General features: G+C 41.8%; 1 protein-coding gene across 1 annotated transcript in view; it reads right to left on the reverse strand.

Annotated features, from left to right (window-relative positions):
• Positions 1 to 24917, reverse strand: part of NCOA2 (nuclear receptor coactivator 2) — a gene marked incomplete at its 3' end in the record, with an annotated part of 153156 nt that overhangs the window by 55547 nt on the left and 72692 nt on the right. Inside the window, exons 4-6 of the mRNA XM_079722133.1 lie at positions 7060 to 7163; positions 2869 to 3046; positions 148 to 336 (exon numbers count right to left, since the gene is read on the reverse strand). Coding sequence (XP_079578259.1) covers positions 148 to 336; positions 2869 to 3046; positions 7060 to 7163 — 471 coding nt within the window. The remainder of the gene's footprint in view (positions 1 to 147; positions 337 to 2868; positions 3047 to 7059; positions 7164 to 24917) is intronic.

Genomic DNA, 24917 nt, shown 5'->3' on the forward strand with positions numbered 1-24917 from the left:
GATAAATTCAATTATTAAGTAGGTGAAAAGAACAAAGAAACTGCCTCTACATTTTTCTTTGTGTGGCCTCTAATTTCAGGTTATTAAGTGTGAAAGAAGTAGCACAGGAATACATGATGTAACATATCCCAGAGATGTGGCCCCTACCTTCTCCTTCTTCTTTGATGGACTTTGGTTGAGAGACAGCAAAGCACTGCATAGTTTCATATTTCTGATGTGCTTCCTGGTTTTCATGACCTTCCTCTTCTGAATCAGGTAAAGGTTTTACCAGCATCCGACAATTGAAAGTATGGCTGTTCCGCCTGGGAGGTTCGCCAGACCAAGCTCCCCCGTTCACTGAGCAAAAGGCAAAAGCAACCCGACAGTGTAAAGAAACTAGCGTCAGACTGGCTTCTGCCTAATTATCAGAACGATGTAGGAAACATATGGTTATCTTACTTTTACTTTTATACTTTTCTAAGTAATTTCAAAATCTAAAGGGGAAAAATTAGTGGGTTAATTCTTGGGAATTCCAAATGTCTTTTACACACTTCTTACTCTTCACATGACTCTTTCCCTTCAAGTGCAGGCCCTGATTACTGCCCAGCCCCCTCTTACCCATCTAACCAGATCTTTCACGCTGCCCAGCACAAGCCTCCCCGCCATCACCTTCCATACCCAGTCCCACGTGGATATCCTTGCACCTGCTACCTTGTCTAAGAGGTCAGGCTGCCTCTATGTCTCCCATCCACATGTACTCCTGCTCTAAGGCTGAGATCCTTTAGATACTTAACCAACTGCTCTAGGCATCCCACACTGCCTCTTCTTACTGACCTTTCTTTCCTAAAACTTAACTGAAATTTTACTGTATATTCTGTAACTTGGCTGTAGGTTTTTGGTTTTTTTTTGCTTCATGCATATTTCTTCATAAGACTGGGATGATCTTGAGGATACACTGCTAATGTCATTTCTTTTCAATGAAATACTACTTCACATGTCTTCTATTTTAGTGTCAATACTTAGAAACATATATATTAATTCAAGAAAAAGATGAAAGAGAAGAAAGCCCTCTTTTTTGGGGGGAAGATGCATTAGAGAAATCAAAGAGAGAAATAAAATAATGACTGATTTTGAGAATTTAAGGGTGTTTACAGATCACCAGATCAGCCTCCTCATCTACAGACGAGAAAACTGATGTGCAAAGAAACATTCAGCTTCTAAAGAGCTGGAGTCAGAACCGACCCTACTTCTCACTTCGGTGCCCTTTTCTTTACTGTCGCTTGTGTTTTATCTAAAAGATATTAGGACCAGCAGGACGATGAAAGAGGGGACTCAGAAAAAAGGGCCAGCCGTAAGACAAGCAAATGCACTCTCAAAAAGTCACTAGTTAGAAAACGCTTAAAAGGACACCTAGGTGAACACAATGCTAACCCCACAAGCACTGGGCTGTAGAGGAAGAAAGAAGGAAACAAACCCTAGATAGAAAAAGGAAATATCAAGTGAACTACAGGAGACTGTTTTACAAGGAGGAACCATAGCTAGCTTTATACAGACATTTGAGAAGTTTATTTTACCATCAGCATTCTTAAAAGCTTACTTACATAATGAAGACTACATAGAGTAATCAAAGAAAAAAGTTCTTATTAACTCAGGTTAATACGTAAGTTGAAAGTATAAAAAAGTACAATATAAAGTAAGGCAAAGAGCTCTTTAGACAAATGAATTAATAATAGTGAACTAATAAGTATAGGTCTGCTGAGGAGGTCATAAAATTACTGAAGAGATTTGAAAATACTAGTTACTTGAAATGAAACATCCCATTTTCTTGTTCATTTACTAGAGAATGTAATAGAAGAACCTCACAGGAATAGAGTAGTAGTTCACAGTCGTATACCTTGTATTACTGTTGCAGTCACTTTGAACAAAGAAAAGCTAGCCACAATGGAATATGAAAGGACCTTTTCCTATTTACCGTGGTAACAATGAGACCAGCTAGCATGAACAGTTTTAAGAAAAGGAACAGAAATACTTGCTAACTCAGGACTTGACCTTATTCTCTACTAAAATATGCACTTCTTTTTACCCATGAAGACGTTCTCAGCATCATCAGCTTAAGTGAGAATATAAAAAAAGAGCCACCTAGTAAGTGGGAACGGCAATGCTCCAGAGCAGCCACTGAGGTGGGCCCACGCTGTGCATCACCCGCTTTAAAGTATGGCCCTTCGGAATCACGGACACTCCCGGATAGCATCTCCAGGTCGAGATGAGGACGACAGGAAGGGGAAGCAGGGAGTGGGCGTGGAGGGGCGAGGTTGGGGGGAGCCTTGCCACCCGCAGAGCCACTGAGGAGTCTGTGAAGCCCCAGAGCCCATTTCGGGCTCCCAGGCTGGGAGCATTCGAACCTCCACACGCCACTTGTTCCTCAGCGTTTTATTTTTAGCATGTCGTATACACCCACATCATACCCTTCACCAGCAGGACTCAAAATAAACTGAATCTCAAGCTCCGCGTGACCTTCTGCGTCTTAGGTTGTCACGGAAAAAGCAGAGCTGACGGGCACTGGATTGGGCGGGAGGCCATCGGCGGCTTCTTAAAAAACAACCAAATAAATCCCAACAAAACAGTTGCCGTGTGCCTACTCTCCATCTGCATTATTTTTACTTACTTGAAATATAGGGTCAAAACGATCATTCATTCAAGACCAGTATCTACAGATGTGCTCTTCTGCCTGACCTCGAAGCTTCCACAGTTAACACAAGCATCTCTAAAAAAATTACCCAGTTACTCTTATCCCCAGCGGACAGAATATAGTTCTGTGTTCTGCCCTCTAGCCAAGACACTGTGCGTGTGGGCAGCGGCTGAGGAGAGACCCAGAAGACACTCATTTACCTATGGACTTTGGCAGCAGGTTTTTGACGAATTCAGTGTGGTCCCCAACATGCAGGATGCTATATACGCTTTTGTTCATCAGCTCTTCCTGGTTATACCTTAGGTACTGTGTCACATTCTCTGAAACAAACACAACGTTGCCTTCCAGGTTCACTACAAAGAAGAACCCATCAAGGGCCTAAGGGAAGAGGCACAAATTGTGTTAGAAAGGAGGCAGCATAAAATCACATCCGACTGCTAAGAAGGGAGTGGCCCCTTTAAGGGAGACAAAATTCACGTGTGGGGAGAAGAGTGTGCTCTCTTGCACGACTCCTATCATTCAGAAACAAGGAACACATTTTCCCTTGCTGAAATGAGTCCATCTTAGTAAGTGGGAGAGAGCCTACATCAGGGTTTCTTGTCACAAACTAAATGACACTCACTCTGCTAATTCATCAGGAGATAACTACTGCCACGTAAAAGTATACAAGCATTTATCTGCATTTTCCAAATGAGACTGATGTACTCCGTAGGGCCGAGAACAACTTTTATGCTAGTGATCCAATACAGAGTCATTTTTTTTGTACAGTTCCTCATGGAATACAATGGGAAGGAGAGGTCATTGATAATTTTCCCTCAGTTTAAGGATAAATGCCAAGGAAAAAAATCAGAAAATTTTACTACCTTTAAAGCTTCCAAGGCTTAAGCGAAAAGAATCGAAGGTGATCTCAGACCTTTTAAGGAACGCCAATCCTTTACTGTTTGGTGTAAATGGGGAAAGGGTCTGGGAGGTGTGACTCTGATGTGACAAACCAGTCTTCCTGGGAACCACAGGCTGAGATACAGCCGGCACTGCCCTGAGACTACACAGGGCCTTGAGGTTTAGGTCTGTAACAGTGAGGACTGGAAAGGTAACTGATCATGCCTGGCTCTATTACTTGTTCTCCAAGTTGTCAAGATGCAGGCTCCTAAATCACCCAGAGAGCAGTAGCATTTTTCCTGGGATGGGTGCATAGCTCACTTTGCTGTCATTCCAAAACAGATTAGGGAAGGAGATGAAGGACCTAGGATCATTTCAGGAAATAAAGAGGATAATAATAGACATAGACACGTTTACTGAGCCTTAAACACATAGTGTCGCTTTAATATTTACAATTCTGGAAGGAATGTTTTCCCTTTTCCAATTCACAGAGGAGGAAAAAAACTGAGACTCAAAGAGGTTAAGGGATTTGCCCAAGCTCTTGCAATGAGTCAGCTGGGATGCAAATCCAGGTGGATGTGACTCCAAAGCCCATACTTTCAACTACCAAGCAGCACAGTGTTCTCCAGTATTTACCCAGCCCATCTTCCTATCATGGTCGCCTGGGTGATGCAAAGGCCGGGAACTCAGTGAGTTTCTCTTGGTTCCTCCTCCTTTTTCTTTTGGATCCTCACTTGTCAGAGCTGTTTCATGGATCAGGGGAGTGACAGGACTAGAAGAGCCTTGATACTGATCAGGCAGTCCTTGGACCAGGACCACGTGGACCACCCAGTTCATGCCAGTTTCTTCATGCTGTGTAGTTACTACTATTTTAACACGAATGTTACATGGACACACCAGTATAACAAAGTGTATGAATGGGGCATAAAGTGTTTACTTTTTCTCCAGTTTGTTTTTTCCTTAAGTTATTATTTAGCAGGCTCCTATTTTGTGAGCTTTCTTTGAATATATTCCATCTTTAATTCTATTTTCATGACAAAACTAAGCGCTCTCTCAAATTAGAACTGACCATAAGGCACCAATGAAAAGCTCTTAAAAATATATATTAAAAAAAACACCATTTGGTTTTAAGTTTTTCTTAAATGTTCAGTCAGGTTTTCCCAATGGTGTAAACAATATGCAGGGCAAAGAAAGACTATGTGTAAACAGCCTTCCACGATAGGTTGGTATCAACTGTTGGAAACCCTGTGTGAGTGTGAGTGTGTGTGTGTGTGTGTGTGTGTGTGTGTGTAGGACAGGAAGTCACTTGGTTAGTTATATACCAAATGTCCTTTTAAACTCACTGCTTAAATACACATTCAACAGGGATTGTCATAATTATATTACCTATTGTTCACTTTTGGAAGTGCATGTAGTTTCCTGCTGCTTTGTACCATGCTAAAAAGACTGACTGTGGCATAATAGAACTGAAAGATGAAATTCTTTCATCTTATAAAACTGTTTGTTTTTTTAAAGCTCACTATGATATGCTCTGATGAAAAAAGCTGACATTTGGTTTTGTTGCCTAGCAACCACTATGCTATGATGTAAGCATGAGTGTGCATCTATGCCTAGAACGGCTCAACGGGAACAAGTTTTCTCCGTTTAGATTATTACATGCAAACAGGGATAAAGATGCAAATTCAAACCTTAAGTCTCTAGATTCAAAGCGTTACCTCTCACACATTTAGCACTGAAGTCCTGCTGAACAGGTGCTCGCTCAATGCACTGAATTCTCAGAAGGCTATTTTGAAACAGTGAAAATGTGGATTTATTTGATCTTACGAGATAAGGTCCACTGATATCTAGCAATCTGATTTCTGCAATTAGCGAACTTACTCTCAAAAGGCTTGAGTCATAGCCTTGTGGTTACTGAAAGCATTTCTTTTTAGAAGCCTCAAAAATCTCCCCAAGAGTTTCCACCCTACTTTAATTTTCCCCCATATAAGGAATAAGCACAGATATATGGGCATTTCCTAATTGTAAAACTTTAGATTACCATCATTTCCAAATGAATTTTGTTTCTAGTTCTTTCATCTAATTCTAAATAAACAGTCCACCTAGTTAAGAGTTTTCTCATCTGCTTCTAAGAACCAAGTGGGAAGTGGCACTCTCTGGCCTTCCACTGCCTTGTGAATTCTGGAAAATCAGGTTAAGTGTTTTTGCTTTTTCCTCTAAAAATTGTGGTTAAATGTTTTCAAGCCAGTGATAAAAGAGATATACGCAAGGGCCAATGTGGGGTCATTTAAAGTCTTTTGGCCAGCAAGGTCAGACCCAAGGAATGAATTCTGTCATTTCTAAATGTAAAGACCGGGTCAGACAAGCTTTACATTTCTTCTGTGTCCCCCCACCCTCCGATTATATGGTAGATTTTCACAGAATTAGATTTTCTAAAAATAAAAATCATCTTACGCACCAACCACAAAAAAAGGGGCAATTATTGGTTATCTCTGCTTTAAAAATCCTAGTTTCTTATATACGTGCAGCTGCTGCAAGTTAAGCGATTCTACAGTGGCAATGCTGCAGAGCTTCTGGCCATGCGGTAATTGTCAATCTCATCATATCATCAGCGGAGTAAATCATCCTGAGAACTGACATCATTTATGTCTCAGAGTGCCTCTGCTTCTTGTTATATATTCACTGACAGTTTTTCCCTCATCTTACCATAGCCTACATCTTAAATTTTAATTCTGGAATAGGTACAGCAAAGGACTTGGTGTTTAATACTGTACCGGTTAATAAAGTAAGGAAGCGGGACTTTACAAATTCTAGATAGTAGTCCGGTCATAAAACTTCCTAAAGTTGATAAAGAAAAGGCAGTTACGACAAACCATTACACTTACGAGTTCTGCCTATTCCTTCAATTTTCGTCTTTATGAAATCAATAAACTAGTTGAAGTAACATAAATAAAAAGCGTAAACCTCCTTTTTAAAAAATTTTTTGGCCGCACCATGGGGCATGCGGGACCTTAGTTCCCTGACCAGGGATGGAACCTGTGCCCCCTGCGGTGGAAGCGCAGAGTCTTAACCAGTGGACTGCCAGGGAAGTCCCGAGTAAACCTCCTTTTGGTCCTCAAATTTTAACCTGTATATATAGGCATATGTACACGCATATATGAAAATCTAAGAATTCTGGGAACGTTTCAAACCACAACAATATCACAGAATTTAACAGCACTTGTGAACACGGTTTTCCAAAATGAATGCTCAACTGACAGTTAAAGTTGGTCAAATTTGTATTCTAATCCACTTAATTTAATTCTGTATTATCAATTTGAAACGTATATAAGCTGGAGTCCGGAGTAAAATCTAGATACATATTATTAATAGTAAGCTCAAGAGGTCAGCAGTACTTCAACTTTAAGAGTGAAAATTAAGTGTGGATTCTCCTTAAATTACATTCACTTGAAAATTAAATGGAATAACGGATAAACAACATTGTAAAATACAGAACCAAAATGAGGGTGCACTACCTCAAGCATCATAGGCCCTAGTGCATCCTTGTCGATGACACCCTGCCCGGTAGATGACACGTCTGACTTCTGCACTTCATCTATGTTGGCGGCTGCTGCTTTCTCTGCAACAAACACAAGTGTGAATTCAACGGCAGTGCTATTTCAAGGACAGAGTGACACAGAAACATTTTTATTGTAACGGTTTCAGAAATCTCCAGTGGAATCAGAACCAGCTATAAAAAAGTTAGAGTACATCCCCACCACCACTGCACAGGAGAAGCTGCTGGAAGCCGGAGCCGGAACATTAACTTTTCCCCTCCAGAACCTGTGGCTCAGCCCCTTTCATGCTGCCGATAAAATGAGTTTAGGGGTTTCATGCCAGTCCCTGACAAGCATTTTTTCTCTAGATTGCAAAACTGCTCTATACCGCGGCACAATTAGTGCCGCCTGCAGAGATTCGCCGAGCTGGGATGACCCGGGGCCTGTTGTTCAGGCTTCGGGAAAGAAATCAAAGATGCATTTGAAGAAGGAATAAAAACGCGTCCTGACCACTGAGGCTGCTCCCACGTGACACTCCCCTGGCTCTTGTACTGTCCCACCTCTTGTCGCCTTCACACTTAAAGTAACCAGAAAGACTGGCCCCCGTCTGGTGGAAGGTGCTTGACGAGGTAAGGCAGAGAGAGCGGCGCCCTATCAAGCACTCGGAGAATTTCAACGGCTGCCCTTTTATCTAGTCCAGAGGTGTGGATTAAAACGTCTCCCTACGAGGCCTGGGAAGACGGTCCATCATGGAAAAGTCTCATGGAGGAAACAGATGCACAGTCATCAATATATATATGCAAACGGGTTATTTCAAGAACACCAAGAAAAGTTTAAAGCACAACAGATACATCCCAACAACTTGCTAGGAAACGACACAAAACAACGCGTCAGTTATTTGTCCTGAATAAATTATACCCTTGTTTACACTGCATGTTATCATTGTAATTAAATGCAAGTAAAGAAAAGTATAAATCCATTTAGTACTCAGAGTCAACTTGCTTTCATGAACTTAGTAGACTCGGCTTCCTTTTTTTGCATAACAGAAGATTTTACACAGTATTTTGAAAACCTGTCACGTTTAGTTTGTACCTGGGAACCTAGAAAGTACTTGGGAATTACACAGGCCCTCCAAATCTTGCTGCTCCCGGATGGAAAACATCCACATGCATATTTATCAGCGGAAAAGGGAAGAAGGCCTGTGTAGTTCAAGTCTAAGCTCAGCCACTTAGTACAAGTCAGAGCACGTCATTTCAACTTTTTAAGGCCTTAGTACCTGCCTTCTCGCATCACGGCGAGAGTAAATGGGATGATATGTAAAACACACTTTAAAAACCAGAAAGGAGTTTACAGATGTAACTTACTACTAGCATAGCTGTCTTTTTTAAAAAATCTTTTTTTTAATTTTTAAAATTCATTTTTATTTTAAAAAATATTTATTTATTTATTTATTTATTTAGCTGCTCTGGGTCTTAGCTGCGGCATGCGGGATCTTCGTTGTGGCATGTGGGATCTAGTTCCCTGACCAGGGATCGAACCCGGGCCCTCCGCATTGGGAGCGCGAAGTCTTAGCCGCTGGACCACCAGGGAAGTCCCCCTATCTGTCTTTTTTTTTTTTTTTTTAATTGGAGTATAGTTGCTTTACAAAGTTGTGTTAGTTTCTGCTGTACAGCAAAGTGAATCACCTGTAAGTATACACATATCCCCTTTTCTGGATTTCCTTCCCATTTAGGTCACCACAGAGCACTGAGTAGAGTTCCCTGCGCTATGCAGTAGGTTCTCATTAGCTACCTATTTTATGCATAGTAGTGTCTGTATGTCATTTATTAGCTCTCCCTTACTTAGTTCCAAATGCAGAATTTAAAAGCAGAGAGTATCTGTTTTCTCAATGACTCTGTGACGTTCCTGATTCACCTGCTTAGATCTGAATAATTGTGACCAGCTATAAACAGAGATGTAACTCGTCTGATAGCCTTTATAACTCAGCACGTGAGGATCGGTTAGGCCTCACTTCATTTCTTTCCTTGCTGCCCTCCCTAGCTCTTGACTGTAGGTCCCCTACCTTACTGCTGGCTTGGTCTCAGCCCAGTTCCTCAGCCAGTCTTAACTGAGGCAGGCGGCACCTCAGGTTCTTCAGACAATTACCACACATGTTCTCCCCATCCTCTCCCCCCGCCCCATCTTCCCAGAACCTTTCTCACCACCAAGTAAACGCACGTGGGGCAGACCCCCACGCCCCGACCCCCGCTTCTGCTAGTCACTCTGTAAGGCTGTACATTTCTTTTCAGGGTCTGCTCACTTTCCCACACGAGTCCGGGGACAGGACTGGCACCATCAGCTGCTGCTTCATCTACTCTTCCTCTAATTTAACAGCCCTGCGCTGTCGGGGGTCTGTGCAGGCTTCAGGCCTAAGGATCCCTGAGGTTCCTTAATACTGAATCTTAAAACCCATGGAACAGAAATTATAAATGTACGCGGTCCTACTGCATTCTCATTTATTTACTTTTTGTCTGCATTTGGGGTGTAGGAACCACGTGCTAACACCCTGCAGACTGAGTAATTCTCAGCCTTTCCTTGGCCTCCTAATCATTCACAGGGGCATCGTGCTCCCATCAGCATCTTTGGTGGCAGCAGTGACTCTCAAAGTGGGATGGTGTGCCTGAGAAGACCTCCCCAGAGAAGGTCTATCAGAACCTGCAGATTGAAAGGCCTTCTTTGCACAAGATTCTGCTACATCTTCTTGGAAGGTATCATTTCTCCTCCCCTCCTGCAGTGAGAACCCCAGCCCAGGAAACAGTATACTATCCCCACCAGGGGTTTCACGAAAGGGGTATCCTTGGTGTATCCTCAGTGGCCAGCACCATCCCTACGTCAGAGTAGGTTTTTACTGAATATTTGGTTGCTGACTGACGAGACCAGACCCACTGCTGGCACTGACCCCCGGGAATGCAGGGGCAACTAGAATCGAGGGTGGTGGGGAAAGGAACTGATTTTCCCTTTCAGGCCCACTGGCCCTCCAGGTGCAGGGGTGAGCAATATGGGGAAAGGGTCTCCTGAGGAGAACTGGGCTTAAATGATGAATCATCTTGTCTTGCCTCAGTCATTAACTTTCAAGGAATCTCACATTCCTGCAGGCTCCCAGGTCCTTCCAATCCTTCCACTGTAACAACAGGTGGTGTTATTCTTCTTAAAGAAAGGACTGGGACTTCCCTGGTGGTGCAGTGGTTAAGAATCCACCTGCCAATGCAGGGGACATGGGTTCGAGCCCTGGTCCAGGAAGATCCCACATGCCGCGGAGCAACTAAGCCCGTGCGCCACAACTACTGAGCCTGCGCTCTAGAGCCCGCAAGCCACAACCACTGAAGCCTGCATGCCTAGAGCCCGTGCTCCGCAACAAAGACAAGCCACTGCAATGAGAAGCCCGCGCACCGCAATGAAGAGTAGCCCCCACTCGCTGCAACTACAGAAAGTCCGCACGCAGCAACAAAGACCCAATGCAGCCAAAAATAAATAAAAATTTTAAAAAAGAATGGACTTAATTTAAATTAAGGTGAGGTGGAGTGAGATAGGAGGCAAAAGCTAATCACAAAGGCAGCCCCATACCTATCACTGATCACCGGAAAACATTAGGCTATCTGTCATATGAGATTCTGATATCACAATAGTAATAAATTATGGTTTTCTGTGGTGTCTATATTAATGCCTCATTTTATGGCAAAATAAATACAAAATAACAATGTATAACCCATTTCTGAGTCCTTTCTTTTTTGTTGTTTTTTTTGTTTGTTTTTTGCGGTACGCAGGCCTCTCACTGCTGTGGCCTCTCCCGTTATGGAGCACAGGCTCCGGACGCGTAGGCTCAGCGGCCATGGCCCACGGGCCCAGCCACTCCACGGCATGTGGGATCTTCCCGGACCGGGGCACGAACCTGCGTCCCCTGTATCGGCAGGCGGACTCCCAACCACTGCGCCACTAGGGAAGCCCTGAATCCTTTCTTTAAAAAAAAAATTATAGCTGATTTACAATATTACATCACTTTCAGGTGTACAACATAGTGATTCAATATTTTTATAGATTACACTCCACTTAAAGTTATTATAAAATATTGGCCATACTCCTTGAGCTATACATTACGTTCTTGTGTCGTATGTATATTTCCCAAGTCTTTAAAAGACAATCAATATACTTTGTGAGATGTTGGCAGTTTGAGGGTCTGATCATCATTCTGAAGACCCCAAAGTTTCCTGAATTCATTAATTAATATTTTGTGGAATTAAAAAGATTCAAACTTGGAAAACTCCATCATGCAGGGTCCTAAACACTGATAAACTTTCAGGTCAGGGTATTCTAAATATTCTAGCGATGTGTTCAGGCACTGAATTTTTGACTTTTATCGGAACATCAGAATGAGGGACTTCCCTGGTGGCCCAGTGGTTAGGACTCCGTGCTCCCAATGCAGGGGGTGTGGGTTTGATCCCGGGGTGGGGAAGTTCCGCATGCTGCGTGGCACGGCCAAAAAAAAAAAAAAAGAAAAAAGAAAAAAGAAAAAGAAAATATGAAGAATGAGATTGTATCTGCATAGCATTTTCTCTCATCTTTAGGAATCTACAGATCAGGTATAATTTAGGGCAAGGGCCTAAAATTTAATGTAAGAGATGACGTAGAGGGAATAAAACGTGTTCGGGCTCTAAAGCCTGGACAAAAATAATTATCACCCTGAAAAACTGTAATAATAAAACATGTCCTTTTTTCCTCTTTATTAACATTCAACTGAAAAATCTTCAAAAGGAGAAAAGTGGCAGCTAACAAGCAGTCACAGAGAATGCGGGGCTGGCACGGGGAAATCGCCCAGTTACACTGTCCACGTGTCTGGATGTCTTGCTATGTGTCTCACTCAGGTTTGTGGTGTGCAGATGGAGTGAAGGGTCCTCGTGGGCTGAGAGCTTACATCCAGCTGCAGGGGCAAAGCACTGACAGCTGAGCCAATTGAGAAGTGAGGGCTGAACTGTGAGGAACTAACTAAGTTCACAGAAGGGGTAAAAAAGGCTGGACATGGCTGAAAATGCTTCACATCCATGGTAGTCGAATTGGATTCTGCAGGATTTGCGAGCACATGGCAAAAGCAATGGACGTGCGGCATCCCTCCCCGAGCAAATCTCAGCCTGGCCTTTGAAACCAGTATTATGGAATCATGGCAAAGAGATCGTCTAAACTGGAATTCTAGGAATCTGACTCAAAATGAAAACAACAAAAATGTTTCCCAAGGTCAATCTGAAATTGTGGAATGTGTGCTGGAAAGAAAACTCCAGGTGAGACCCATTGATTATTTGCAAGAGAACTTTTAAAATGTTCAATATTTATACAACACTATTCATATATTTACTAAGAGACTGGGAAATGTTCACGACTCACAGAGTAAATAAATAAGAAAACAGGGTGAAGAATTTAGGGCCCTTCACGGCCATCCTCACTAAGTGTTTGTATATATGCATTTTCCTGCTAATTTGTCATCTATTATTCAATTCTGTATTAGATTTGTGCTTTGGCTATTTCTCAGTATTAGAACATCAATAATATGAAGTGATAGAAAATACCCAGAAATATGGCTTTACCAATGTAATTGGAATCTATATTAAACTGGCCATGAATTTATATTATTTGGGTACTTTTCATGCAGTACTACCTCTGTACAATGTTCATTTGGGCTTTGAAATTAAATAGGAGGAAGAAAAGAACTCCTCTGAGATATACTGTTATGTTAACCGGACATACACTGGTATTTTGATGGAGCATTTCAAGAATGAGTATGCTATTTTTATGTTCCAGATATAAATAAGCTTAAATCCTTAGATATATTTATACTTCTGTAAGAACAGCATTACTGTACTAAAACATACTATTTAATATTTTAAAATTAGGCAGTTTTCTCAGCGGTCACAAATTATATTTACTTTTCTATATTTTGCATCCATTAACCATAAAAATATCCTTCAGTAAACTCAACAGTTTACTGAAAGATCATCCCGGAATTTCAAATGATCAAAACCTTATGAAATCTCATTATTACAGATGGAACTTTTAAATCGAAAAAAGAGATGATAAAATTTAATTTTCAGAGCCTACAAAAAGATTTCTCCCCCATGCCCTGACTTCCATTTCTTCCTCCTGCACTTTGACCATTAAAGTTATTCTTTTTAGATAAAAAATATGACCTAGGAGAATAACAATGAAAACAGTAATTCTGTCCTTTTCTTCCTCACTTCCCAAAAGACAAAAATACCAAGAAATAGCTCTGATCTTTTAAACAGCCCAGCTTTACAAATGCAAAGCTTTGACTGGAGAGACTGGCCAAGGATGCCCTGTCATCTCTCTCCTAGGGCCCCCTCCCTCCTGCTCGAGCAGTCCCATCTGGTCCCTTCCCCCATTTGCCTGTGCTCCAGAAATCCAATACCAATTAATTACATTTCCAGTTTCAGAGCAAAGAACAAACCCCATCTCTTCAGGGACCGTGTTAAGATGAATCATACCACAAACTGGGGGAAAATCGTTAATATTATAGGCCATATGCTTTTCTTTATAAGTAGTTATTATTTGTGTTTTCTCTCAGAACACAAGGAAAGGCAACTAGGGAAGTGTTTAATCTCTAGATATTTAAGTGATTTAAAGATACATAGAAAAGTAAAATGTAAGTTTCCTGGTGAGAATAGAAACAAATCAGAAACTGCGATTCTAGCCAAAAATTTATTTATTCTTTAAAAAAGTACACTTAGGGAATTCCCTGGTGGTCCAGTGGTTAGGACTTGGCGCTCTCACTGCCGAGGGCCCGGGGTCTATCGCTGGTCGGGGAAGTAAGATCCCACGGGCTGCGAAGTATGGCCAAAAAAAAAAAGTATACTTAGCTACTTTTAAAGTATAAAGTGTTTTTTTTTTTTAAAGACCTTTACATGTTCTAGAAGAACATCATTTATTGATTTTTGGTAACTTAGTGAATCTTATAATATTAGAAGGTCTTATAATATTAGAAGGCAGGTGAACTGAGAACATACACTCACAGGGCCTTTCTGCCCTGTGACCAGAAACAAGAGTCCTGCATCCTCACAGGGATGCCAGTCAGGGCTCAGGGGACAGCCACGTAATTGTTCTAATTTCAGCAGCAGTGGTGGCGACCGACCACCAATGACTTAGAAACCTAAATGCTGTTTAATGTCTGCCCGTTGGAGGGACAGGGTGATATGGCCATGATTAAAGAGGTTTATCCTCTTTCTTTTCCTTCTCTTTAAAACAATTATCTGAAGAGGCCATGGAAAACTTGTGGAAATTAGTTTATCTTTAAAAAGTCAGAATTTGAACAAATATCAATCATTTACTCTGAAAAATACATCAACTGAAAGATAAAAAAGAAAGATAAGCCACAGGGTATTTACATCTATACGTGGAAAAAATTTTAACACTGCCCATGTTTAGACCTCCCTGACGTGTAACAGGTAAGAGTTCAAAAGTTGTTTTGATGTTTGGTCAAGCATGAGGCGAGTTGCTTTTATAGACTAAAATGGAACTAAAATGGAACCTGAGACTTTATGCGGGTTTTATAATTAAGTCCACTGCTCCAAAATGAGTAAAATCACTCACCCAGATACCTATCAATTTTTCAGTAGACTGATGTCAAACACAAGTCTAATCACCTCCACAACAAATTTTAAGACTCTAGTGGGAATACATCCACAATTTCCACCCTTTCCTGCATTTAGGAGCTGGATGATTTCAGGTGAAGTGACTGTCAAACCCAGCAGCACTGGGACCCACGCAGAGCAAAGAAGTCACTGAGACGACGACAGGCAGTTTCTGGCCAAGCACTACAGATGAAATATTACAGGGAAAGTGATGCAGCATCTCAAAGGTTCTGGAAGGTAAAACCAGAGAATTATGCATCTGCACCCAACTAAAATTAGAAAAGCTGCCATCTGGCTCTGTGAAGCCAGCAGCACATTCTTATTCATTAGGAAGCATTCTGCTAACATAAAAACACAGGGCCCTTCCTGTGCTCTCCAAATGTGTTTATCTTTTCAACATTAATGCACTATATATCATCGGGCTGCTGAAATCTCCTGCCGTGCATATTAAAGACGCACAGCTGCACTTTCTTTGGGAGTGGGAGGAATCTCAGCTCCAAGGCACCTCCCTCTCTTTCTGACACTGAGCTTGGCATTACCACATCATGGTTTCCCTTCAGCACCAAGAAATGGCAAAATGAACCAATCTCAAGGCTACCTCCACCCAGCAAAATCCCCACACTCTCTGCTTCGGAGAAAGCAGTGTGCCTGCTTTCGTTTTCATCAATGGTGAGGCATGACTGCTTACACAGAACCAACCACCATGCCACAAGTTTGAAATATGCAGGCCCTACTTTGAAAATTAATGTACTGCACGGATCAAGAGAGAAAACAGTAACCAGCAAAGATTCTGGGTATAACTGGCTAGAAGATGCTTTTGTCTGAAAGAACTATCACCGACTCTGCTATTACCAGTGTACCATTTTATTTAGTACTCCACTTCAGTACTACCTATCAATACTCAGTGTATTGATAGGTAAAACAGACAGTGGATAATGTTTCGTAGTAAGCCATGCATGTATGTAACAATTTGTCCAGAATCTCCTTCTTGTACATAATCTAAATATGTCTATGAGGTAGGAGCTTAAGTTTAAAGACAGACCATGGAAGGAAAAAAAAAAAAATCAGATACACAGTAAACCACATCAACAGTGAAAAGAATCTTGTTTAAATCCATGGAAATACGGCTTTGGAAGTACTGCAAGTGAATCAACTGAAAGGCAACAAGCACATGTCATTAAACCTCGGCTGTCAGGATTCATTCATTCTCCAGTGTGAGCACAGGGGTCTCTGCTTGCATCTTCTCTAGCAGTGACTAGTAAGAGATGAGGGCAAAATAAAATATGCGAACTGCTTATTTCAAGTTAAATCTAATTCACTGGGCGCTGCTATCTAAGGTTTTAGGAGTTATCTGAATGAGGAAATGGAGGAATCATAATTTGCTTAGAAGGCTGAAAGGTAAGACTGAGACCACATGAAGGTAGAAAAAAAAATCAATAGGTGAGAGAAATGAGAAGTGAGGTGAAGTTCGAATTCAGCACTCATTCAGAAAATTTAAGGGCAGCCTCTCAAAGGACCAAACTAAAAATGTTTCATTTCTCTCAACTATGTATGTTAACTCAAGCAATGCCAACAAAATTATACCACAGAAGCATGTAAAGTTTCCAATAAACAGGTTAAAATATGGAAATTATATGAAAAGTTGTTTCTAAAATCCTTAAGAAGACTTTGGGCTAAGTCATGTAAATATTCTGTCTTGCAAATCATTATCCTGTTTACCAGCACAGCAGAACTCATCTCCCAACAGCCCTCGCTTACGCCCTGGCAATATTTATTCTCTCTCTCCCCGAATTTCAAGTATTAATAATTTCAAGTATTTTCTGACTGTTCCATCTGCACAAGATACCCTTCCACCCATTCTCTGTGAAGACCCCATCACTGTTCCAGAAGCTCACAACAATCAAGCTAAACCCCTTCCTCTGTTTCTGTGATGCCTGGTGCCTATCTCCCCCTGACCCTGGCGCTGTGAGATGACTGATCTGTTTCCACATCTGTCCCGTTCACAGCGTTGCTGCCTTTGGCTACAGGAGAAGTCTTTTTATGCACTGGCTGGCACACAGTGGGTGCTCAGTCATGTCTGTGTTAACACTGAACAGTTTTACAGCTGGAGCTGAAATTCAGGATATGCACAATCTATAAAACCCACAAATGCCTCTTTAGAGGGATCGATCTGGAAGAGCTTCAGTGCACACTTAACTTAACGGAGGTCTAGTCTAAGACTCTGATTTTTGTAGTCAAAGTATGAAGTAGAAAAGGGATGAGAAAGAAGGTCAGACTGTAAGTGCTAAGGACATCAGGACAATTCCCATGGTGGTCAGGCCAATGGGGGCAGCATTAGGTGGGGAGAAAAGTCACTGATGCTCCTTCTACACCTGAGAGATGAAGAAAAGCAAAAAGAGAGCAACTTTATTCATCCAAGTTATCATCTAGGAAGTTTCAACCTGCTCCATAAAGAAAGGGTAGATTGGGCATCATAGGAGTTTTTAATCAGACTCTGGGATTTTCCCAGCCATTCTTAGCTCTTAAGAAACTATAAACCAATCCAGGTAGATGTCTCAGAATCACCTATTTGCCCAGGGATCCAGGATAGAAGGGTGCTTTCATCAGATTTCTTCCTCTTCTTTTTTTTTTTTTTTTTTTTTGTGGTACGCGGGCCTCTCACTGTTGTGGACTCTCCCGTTGCGGAGCACAGGCTCCGGACGCGCAGGCTCAGCGGCCGTGGCTCACGGGCCCAGCCGCTCTGCGGCATGTGGGATCCTCCCGGACCAGGGCATGAAGCCGTGTCCCCTACATCGGCAGGCGGACTCTCAACCACTGCGCCACCAGGGAAGCCCCTCTTCTTCTTTTTAATTTATTATATTTTTGGTTGCGTTGGGTCTTCATTGCTGTGCACAGGCTTTCTCTAGTTGCGGTGAGCAGGGGCGACTCTTCGTTGCGGTGCATGGGCTTCTCATTGCGGTGGCTTCTCTTGTTGCAGAGCACAGGCTCTAGGTGCGCAGGCTTCGGTAGTTGTGGCACGCGGCCTCAGTAGCTATGGCTCGCAGGATCTAGAGCGCAGGCTCGGTAGTTGTGGCGCACGGGCTTAGCTGCTCCGCGACATGTGGGATCTTCCCGGACCAGGGCTTGAACCCGTGTCCCCTGCATCGGCAGGAGGATTCTTAACCACTGCGCCACCAGGGAAGTCCCTAAATACATCTTTAAAGTGAACCTTTAAATACTGTATGGCATGAAATCTCTCCAATTTAAGCAGGAGTGGCACTGAGTCATCAATCAGCTTTCCACAACTATTAACTGCAGCAGGCAATTAAAAAGAAGACGAGGCTCAGCTTCACGCGGAAACTGACATGCTTCACCAGGCAGCAGGTGTGCAGTGAGGGTCTTAGAAACTTCAGAACCTGCATGTTTGAAAGCCCAGCAAAAGTGTGGACAAGAGGTGACCACAATTTGCATGAGGGCGAAGTGAAATGAACAAAGGCTGACATTTACAAAGACCCCTAAATGTGATATCCTGACTACCCTTTCTACAACGGAATCCTCTCCTTTCTTTGTGTATGGTCCTGTAATTCTCCAGTAAAATTTGTAAGCCAAGGGAAAAAAATTTCGTGATACCGCTGGTAATTTAGTAATTCTCTTGGATTTTATATGTTATGTACTCTCAAATACAAAGATTATTTAAAGCAGTCAAATCCACTTGCAAGAGATCTTTAAAAGCCATCTTATTTAAAGTCTTACAGGGATGGCAGTCCAGTGGTTAAGACTCAGCGCTTTTGCTGCTGTGGGCCTGGGTTCAATCCCTGGTCGGGGAGCTCAGATCCCAAAGGCCTCATGCAGCGTGCCCCGCCCCCCAAAAGAAGGAAAGTCTGATAATTTTGTTCTCTAATAAAAGTTATGGAAAAGTCTGAGCCACAACTGAAAGATATACACACAGTGAGTGCCACGGCTATCTCATGGATTAAGAAAAAAAAATCCTAGGTTAATTATGACCATCCATACAGGCCATGGCATATATCAAAATTAACTATCTAATTATAAATATGAAGAAGACATAATAGTAACTAAGTTACTCCCTATCAAATTAACTGGCTTAAATTAGCTTAAAATTACAGTTTTGTTTTACATATATTAGCCGTAAGAGATAAGTTTCCCCACCATTCTACAACCGCTCAAATGATGAAATAAAACCAAGATGTATTCTTCCTGTTTTCAGTTTTAATTATCCTGCTTAAGCTTTCACATGCTAGATGATTTCGTATTATGCTGTCACCAAGACTTCAGTAAAGTTCTACCCAATGGCATTTTGTAACAGGTTTATTAGTGTGAACACAGATGAACAGTTTGAATTCCAGCAATCTGTGTCTGGAAATCCTGCCTGCCGGGTGATGGCGTATAGTGAGGCAGACACATGACAACTGGGCAGGTCCAGTATTGAGAGCAGAGAGCAGAGGGAGCCTTCCTTCCGTAGACTGAAAGCCTGGATTGGAGGAGGATGCTGTACTCATGCCATATGTGATTCACCTGCCTCTGAACTGGCAGGGGCAAGATACTGTCTTGGATTCGCATTTTCAAAAAGTTTTTTAATTGCATCAACGGACAGTGGGTTTCCCAGAGACTAGAATGGTGGCAGTTGTTAGGTCTGTATTGCCAAGGAAAATATTTGGCTGCATGTGGGTTTTCCTGAGAGCAAGTTAGTACATGACCTCAATCTTTTCCAAGCTTATCATAATGCTGTGAGGCTGTGCTGATTCAGCAAAGCAATCCATAATCGCTTGCAAAATGCCCCTGCCTCCCAGGGATGTTATGAGACTTAATAAGATAATGTATGTGAAGAACTCTGAGCGCCACAGAAGAAAGGTGCTAAGTAATATTATTACTCTGCATTTATAATTACAAGCAGTCTTACAAAGACAAGGATCCAATAAACCTGTTTACAAATTACAAATAAAAAAAGACATCGAATAATGTAATATAAGTAACTGTATAACAAAGAAAAATGTGAAATCATGAATGTTTAAAAAACGGAAAGGATGGACTTCGTCAGGCTAAGTCAAGTGAAAAGAAATAGAAATGGACAAGTTTCTACTAAAGGAAAGTTACACCCCTTTGTGATAAAACAGAACTGAATCAGAAACTTACAAGAGGGTATTTTATTGAAGTTATCTTGAGACATTGCTCGTTAATGAATTAAATTCAGTATCATTTCTATGGTTTTTCTACCAATAAATTTAAATTTTTTAAAAATCAATGTCAGTATTAACAGTAATAAAATTTCTTCAGTTATCTATGGTAACACTGAAAACATAAATTTTCACTCTCATTGGGATAAAATATGAGTACTTTACCAAATGTAAATTTCTTTCCTTTTTAAATATTACAATAATGCTGCCTTTTTTTTTTTTTTTTTTGGCCAATAGCTTTTGTCTCTTAGAAGGGAAACACCAGTTTTCTGTTTCTCTGGACCAGCCCAAGCAGGGCAATATGACACACGGAAAATCTACTTCAACTGGGGTATTTTCAAAAGAGCAGGCCAGGCATTGCTGGGTTCTTGGGTGCCACTACCTGTACTGGACAGGATTGAGGCCTTCTTGGTCCTTGGTCCCAGCTGTCATTTCCTCCAGGAAATCTTCCTGGAATCTCAGGGGAGCCAAATTTTTACCCTCCGTTCCTCCAAAACACAACCATAATATATATCACTTACTATACCATATGGAAATCATCTGATTTGATCTGGAGCGCCTCAGAATTCCCTAGAGACTGTGGAGTCCTTGAGCCAGGGGCTGTGTTTTTCATTTCTGCATCCCCGTCATCTTTGCTTGGCCCATACTGACCCATGCAGACACTCAATAAGAGTTTAGCTGATCCGTACTCTGGAGAAAACAGTGGAAAGAGCCCTCAAGTGTTCTGGGCAGGTTATACGGGATCAACTCCAAGCACACAGATGGTATAAGGGATTTTACTTTCTAATTTTTATTTGTAATTTTGTTTTCAAGAAGGTAGTATTTCATGTGTTTAAGGGAAACATAAACACGATATCAGATGGTGAGGATGCAAAGATAAAAAAGATTAGCCTCGCCCTCCTGTGTGTGTTGGAGGCACACTGCCATGGTGAAGCCGAGTGCTGAAATGGGGTGAGCAGATTGTTTCTTTAAAGTGTTGTGGATTTATGCAATAAAAGAAAAATGAAATTTATAAATCTGTAAGTATTAGGAGGTTTTTAATTTACTTGGCTGGAACACTCAGCTTATTTGGAGAGTAATGTTTAGGATACAGCATTGATCCAGATGCTGAATGAAGAGAGACTCTAATTATCTAAGATTTCACTAAGAATGCTTTCATCACAGACTGAACATGGCAAGAGCTGATTACTTAACTCAAAATAAACTTCCATCAACACACCAGGAACAATGCATACACCTCAGGATGCTAACAGGGCCAAATTAGTTCGCCAAAGTGTAGCAGCTCTAAAGAATTTTGGAAAATAAAAATGGGGAGGTTAACGATCTGTTATATTATCCTCTCAGGATAAACCCAACTGCCAAGGAAATTAGGACTTATAGGTCTCAAAAATTCAGGTTGAGAGCATACTCCACAGGAATAAAAATAAGTTGTCCAATTTTCCAAGTAAACCTGCTGGGTGAACTTAAAAGAGAAAACGCTACAATCACTTAACCACAAAAGTATCTCTCTGTAAGATGGGTTATGTATCTGTCCTTCCTAAGAAAAGCACGAGTCACTGAGTTAAGGAGTGAAGCGAAAACACACGAGTGTCTAGACCTCTCCTCTTCCTTACCCTAATATGCAAACCAGGAACTCAACTTTAAAACCTCAGTTCCCAAAGGGGAGGATTAAGTCTATAGTACATGGAAGGAACCGAAGGGGCTCCTCAGATTGGTATACAGAAGAGAAGCATTACTAAGGGAGTTATCATAATCAACTATACCTATATAAATATTATAGTACTGTGACTCTGAACAAGAATACCTGGTATCAGGTCTTTACAGATCCTGGCGCTGGATCCATAATCTTTCAGGTTCATGATGGCCACCTCCCCCTATCCCTACACGCTGAGGGTCAATTTGGAAAAAATAAACTGTTCATAATTTGTATTTTTTAAAATATGAAAATAGCGTCATTGTGTCCTGTAGGCAACGGATGGGCAGTGAGTGTATTCTTACAATTCTGAGTAACTGCTGTATTGAGAAGGTGGTTATTGAGGGTAAATCTGCTATTGCTTTGAAGCCACTAAGTAGGGACCAAAATCTCAGCTGTCCACCTGGTCAGCCAGGTAATGTCAGTCGACTTCAGTACTCACCTCTCCAACTGCACAGGTGGCCTGACCCCCATTTCTCAGCACCCCACTTAGAATATTTCCTCTGAAATACTGATGAGCCATACTTCAACTCTTCATGTAACTTAAGATCCACTGTTTATCTATGTGGTCTTTGTCTCTTCCAATAGAAATTAAGAAAAGGGAAAGAAGAGAGAGAGAGAAGGAGAGAAAGACAGACACAAGCGGGATGGTATGGAAGTTCGGGGGACCCACAAGTACCTCCCGTGGGATCAAAAGAGATAAATTTAGGGTTTTCTAAAGACTGAAGAGGAAATTGGGAAGAAAGACAAAGCCTGAAATAGAGCTTCGTTTATATTTCAAAGAACATCTGGAGCACAATTTATTATGAGTTTTAAAAGACCTCCTTGAAAGTTTGTGACTTTCCCTTTGTTACCTTCACTTTATCTGTTTCACTAGCTAAATAATTCCAGAATTGAACATTTGCTTCAAAGACAAGAAATGCACGTAAAAACCTGAATTTTGTGCTGCAGTAGATCAGGGGAAGAGAAAAAAAAAATCCCAGTAGAAATAAAGAGAGTGGTTAATTTTTTTTTTTTTTTTCGTATGTGGGCTTCTCACTGTTGTGGCCTCTCCCGTTGCGGAGCACAGGCTCCGGACGCGCAGGCCCAACGGCCATGGCTCACGGGCCCAGCCGCTCCGCGGCATGTGGGATCTTCCCAGACCGGGGCACGAACCCGTGTCCCCTGCATCGGCAGGCGGACTCTCAACCACTGCGCCACCAGGGAAGCCCCCAGAGAGTGGTTAATTTAAAGGAAGACAGTGGAATGGGAGGCAGGTGAAGAGAAGGAAAGATAACCCTGGCCCAGCGCCTCCGCTTTACTCCGCCAGCTCGAGTGCCTAGCTTTCAGACTCTCACACACCCAGGCCTGACCCTCCCCATCACCACAGGCCTGCCCTTCTGGAACTCTCTCCTCTCATAAGCGTCTTGGCAAGTGGGGGCCTGGAGGGGGAAGGGTCCAGGAGAGCCTCCCAGGGCAGAAAGGAAGGAAGAGGCAACCATGCTCCAGGCCTCTGGAAATCCAGGATCCTCCCAGGAAATACATGCATGTGCTGACTGATTAGCCTCTACAGTACCCTTCACCCTGTAATAAATATCGGGTCAGTGGTTCCCACCTTTTGGGGTAAGAGAGTTCTTTTTTAATATCAATAATGTCCATGGAGCCTCACAGGACAGTTATCTATGCTTGAAATGACATATAACAGAAAGGAAAGGTTACAATAAATTTAGTAATGCTTCTAAAAAAATCTGTACCCTATTTATCACTACACCATCACTATAAATTTAAAACACAGCTGTATATACCTCTCATATATTAAGAACTATTCTAGTTAGAAGCATTATTGGTTACAATAGGCTTTATGGAACTGGTCCAGGAATCTCATCACCAAAACTGTACTGTTTTGATGGAAAATATCCTCCATTCCAAGCAATTAACTTACAAATAAATCTTAGGGGAAAAAAATGGTTTTTAAAGTTTAAAGTTCTTTGTTTCTTTCTTAAGAAACCATGGCAGTAGGGGAAAAAAAGAAGACTCACTAATTCAATCACAAGAGACATACATCCATATAATCAAAAAGACAAAAATAATTTCTTTCACTTCTGACAATTTTAGTTCTCTAATAATATTCCAAATAAAATGTACTATATGTTGGGCTTCCCTGGTGGCACAGTGGTTGAGAGTCCGCCTGCTGATGCAGGGGACACGGGTTCGTGCCCTGGTCCGGGAAGATCCCACGTGCCGCAGGGCAGCTGGCCCGTGAGCCATGGCCGCTGAGCCTGCGCGTCCGGAGCCTGTGCTCCGCAATGGGAGAGGCCTCAACAGTGAGAGGTCCGCGTATCGCAAAAAAAATAAATAAATAAAAATAAAATGTACTATACGTTATTTTTTTTTCTAATCTGACATAAAGGATCTACAAATTGAAGATAGCCTATCAAAAGAAAAAAAAGGTCTTAAGAAGGTGAACTTAATTTGGGCTGGTAAAGAAAACTCATGTCCCTTCCAATAGGGCTTGCTTTTTTGTTCTTCCTTTCCTTTTTCTCCCTCTATCACGTATAACACTTTGAATCTTACAGAATGGTGGTATGCATATACCCGTCTAATGTAGATAGTCTTAAATAAGGAATCACCAGTCTACTGAGAAGTACTTCGGGTCTCCAGAAATAGAAGCTACACACGCCACCAAACGACTCGGGGATTCTGCCATGTCCCCCATCTGGCTCTAATGGGAGCGAAAGGTACCTCAGTCATGAATGTAGTGGAAGAAGCACCACGCCAAATGTCAACATTATGCGTTTCACTTTTCTTCCACAAGGCAAAATGCCTTATTTCCAAAATGGACAGGCCCAAAAGGAGTCTGAGTCTATTACAGGTGATCAAGGTCCTAACACTGTAAGCGCAGAATCCCAGTCCATTTTAATGAACAGTTTTTCTCTCCTGGGTACAATCTTCTACGTGATCGTGTTTGAAAGGGGCTTTCTTTTGTTCAGATTGACAGAAATGAGAAACGTAAGGCTACCAACAGCTACGGATATCTAAAATATTAAGTCTAAATATCTGAAATCGAATAAAATTCATTTTCCAGGGGAAAGTTTGCATTGCACGTTCTTCCTTTTCAGAACCCAAGTTAAAACACACTCTATGTAGTCCTGTAATACAGCTGAGTTCCCTTGTGTGAAACACAGCCCTCGGATCCCGTTCCTTCACTTTCCTTCTGGTCACCAATGCAATGAGTATTGGGGTGGTCACAGTGACTGTCAGTAAGGTCTGTTTTGCTCCCAATACACTCCCTGAAATGGGAGTGGACACCTTAATAGGCCA

The sequence above is a fragment of the Hyperoodon ampullatus genome (genome assembly GCF_949752795.1).
Source record: "Hyperoodon ampullatus genome assembly, chromosome: 17".
In the NCBI taxonomy this organism is placed as follows: domain Eukaryota; kingdom Metazoa; phylum Chordata; class Mammalia; order Artiodactyla; family Ziphiidae; genus Hyperoodon; species Hyperoodon ampullatus.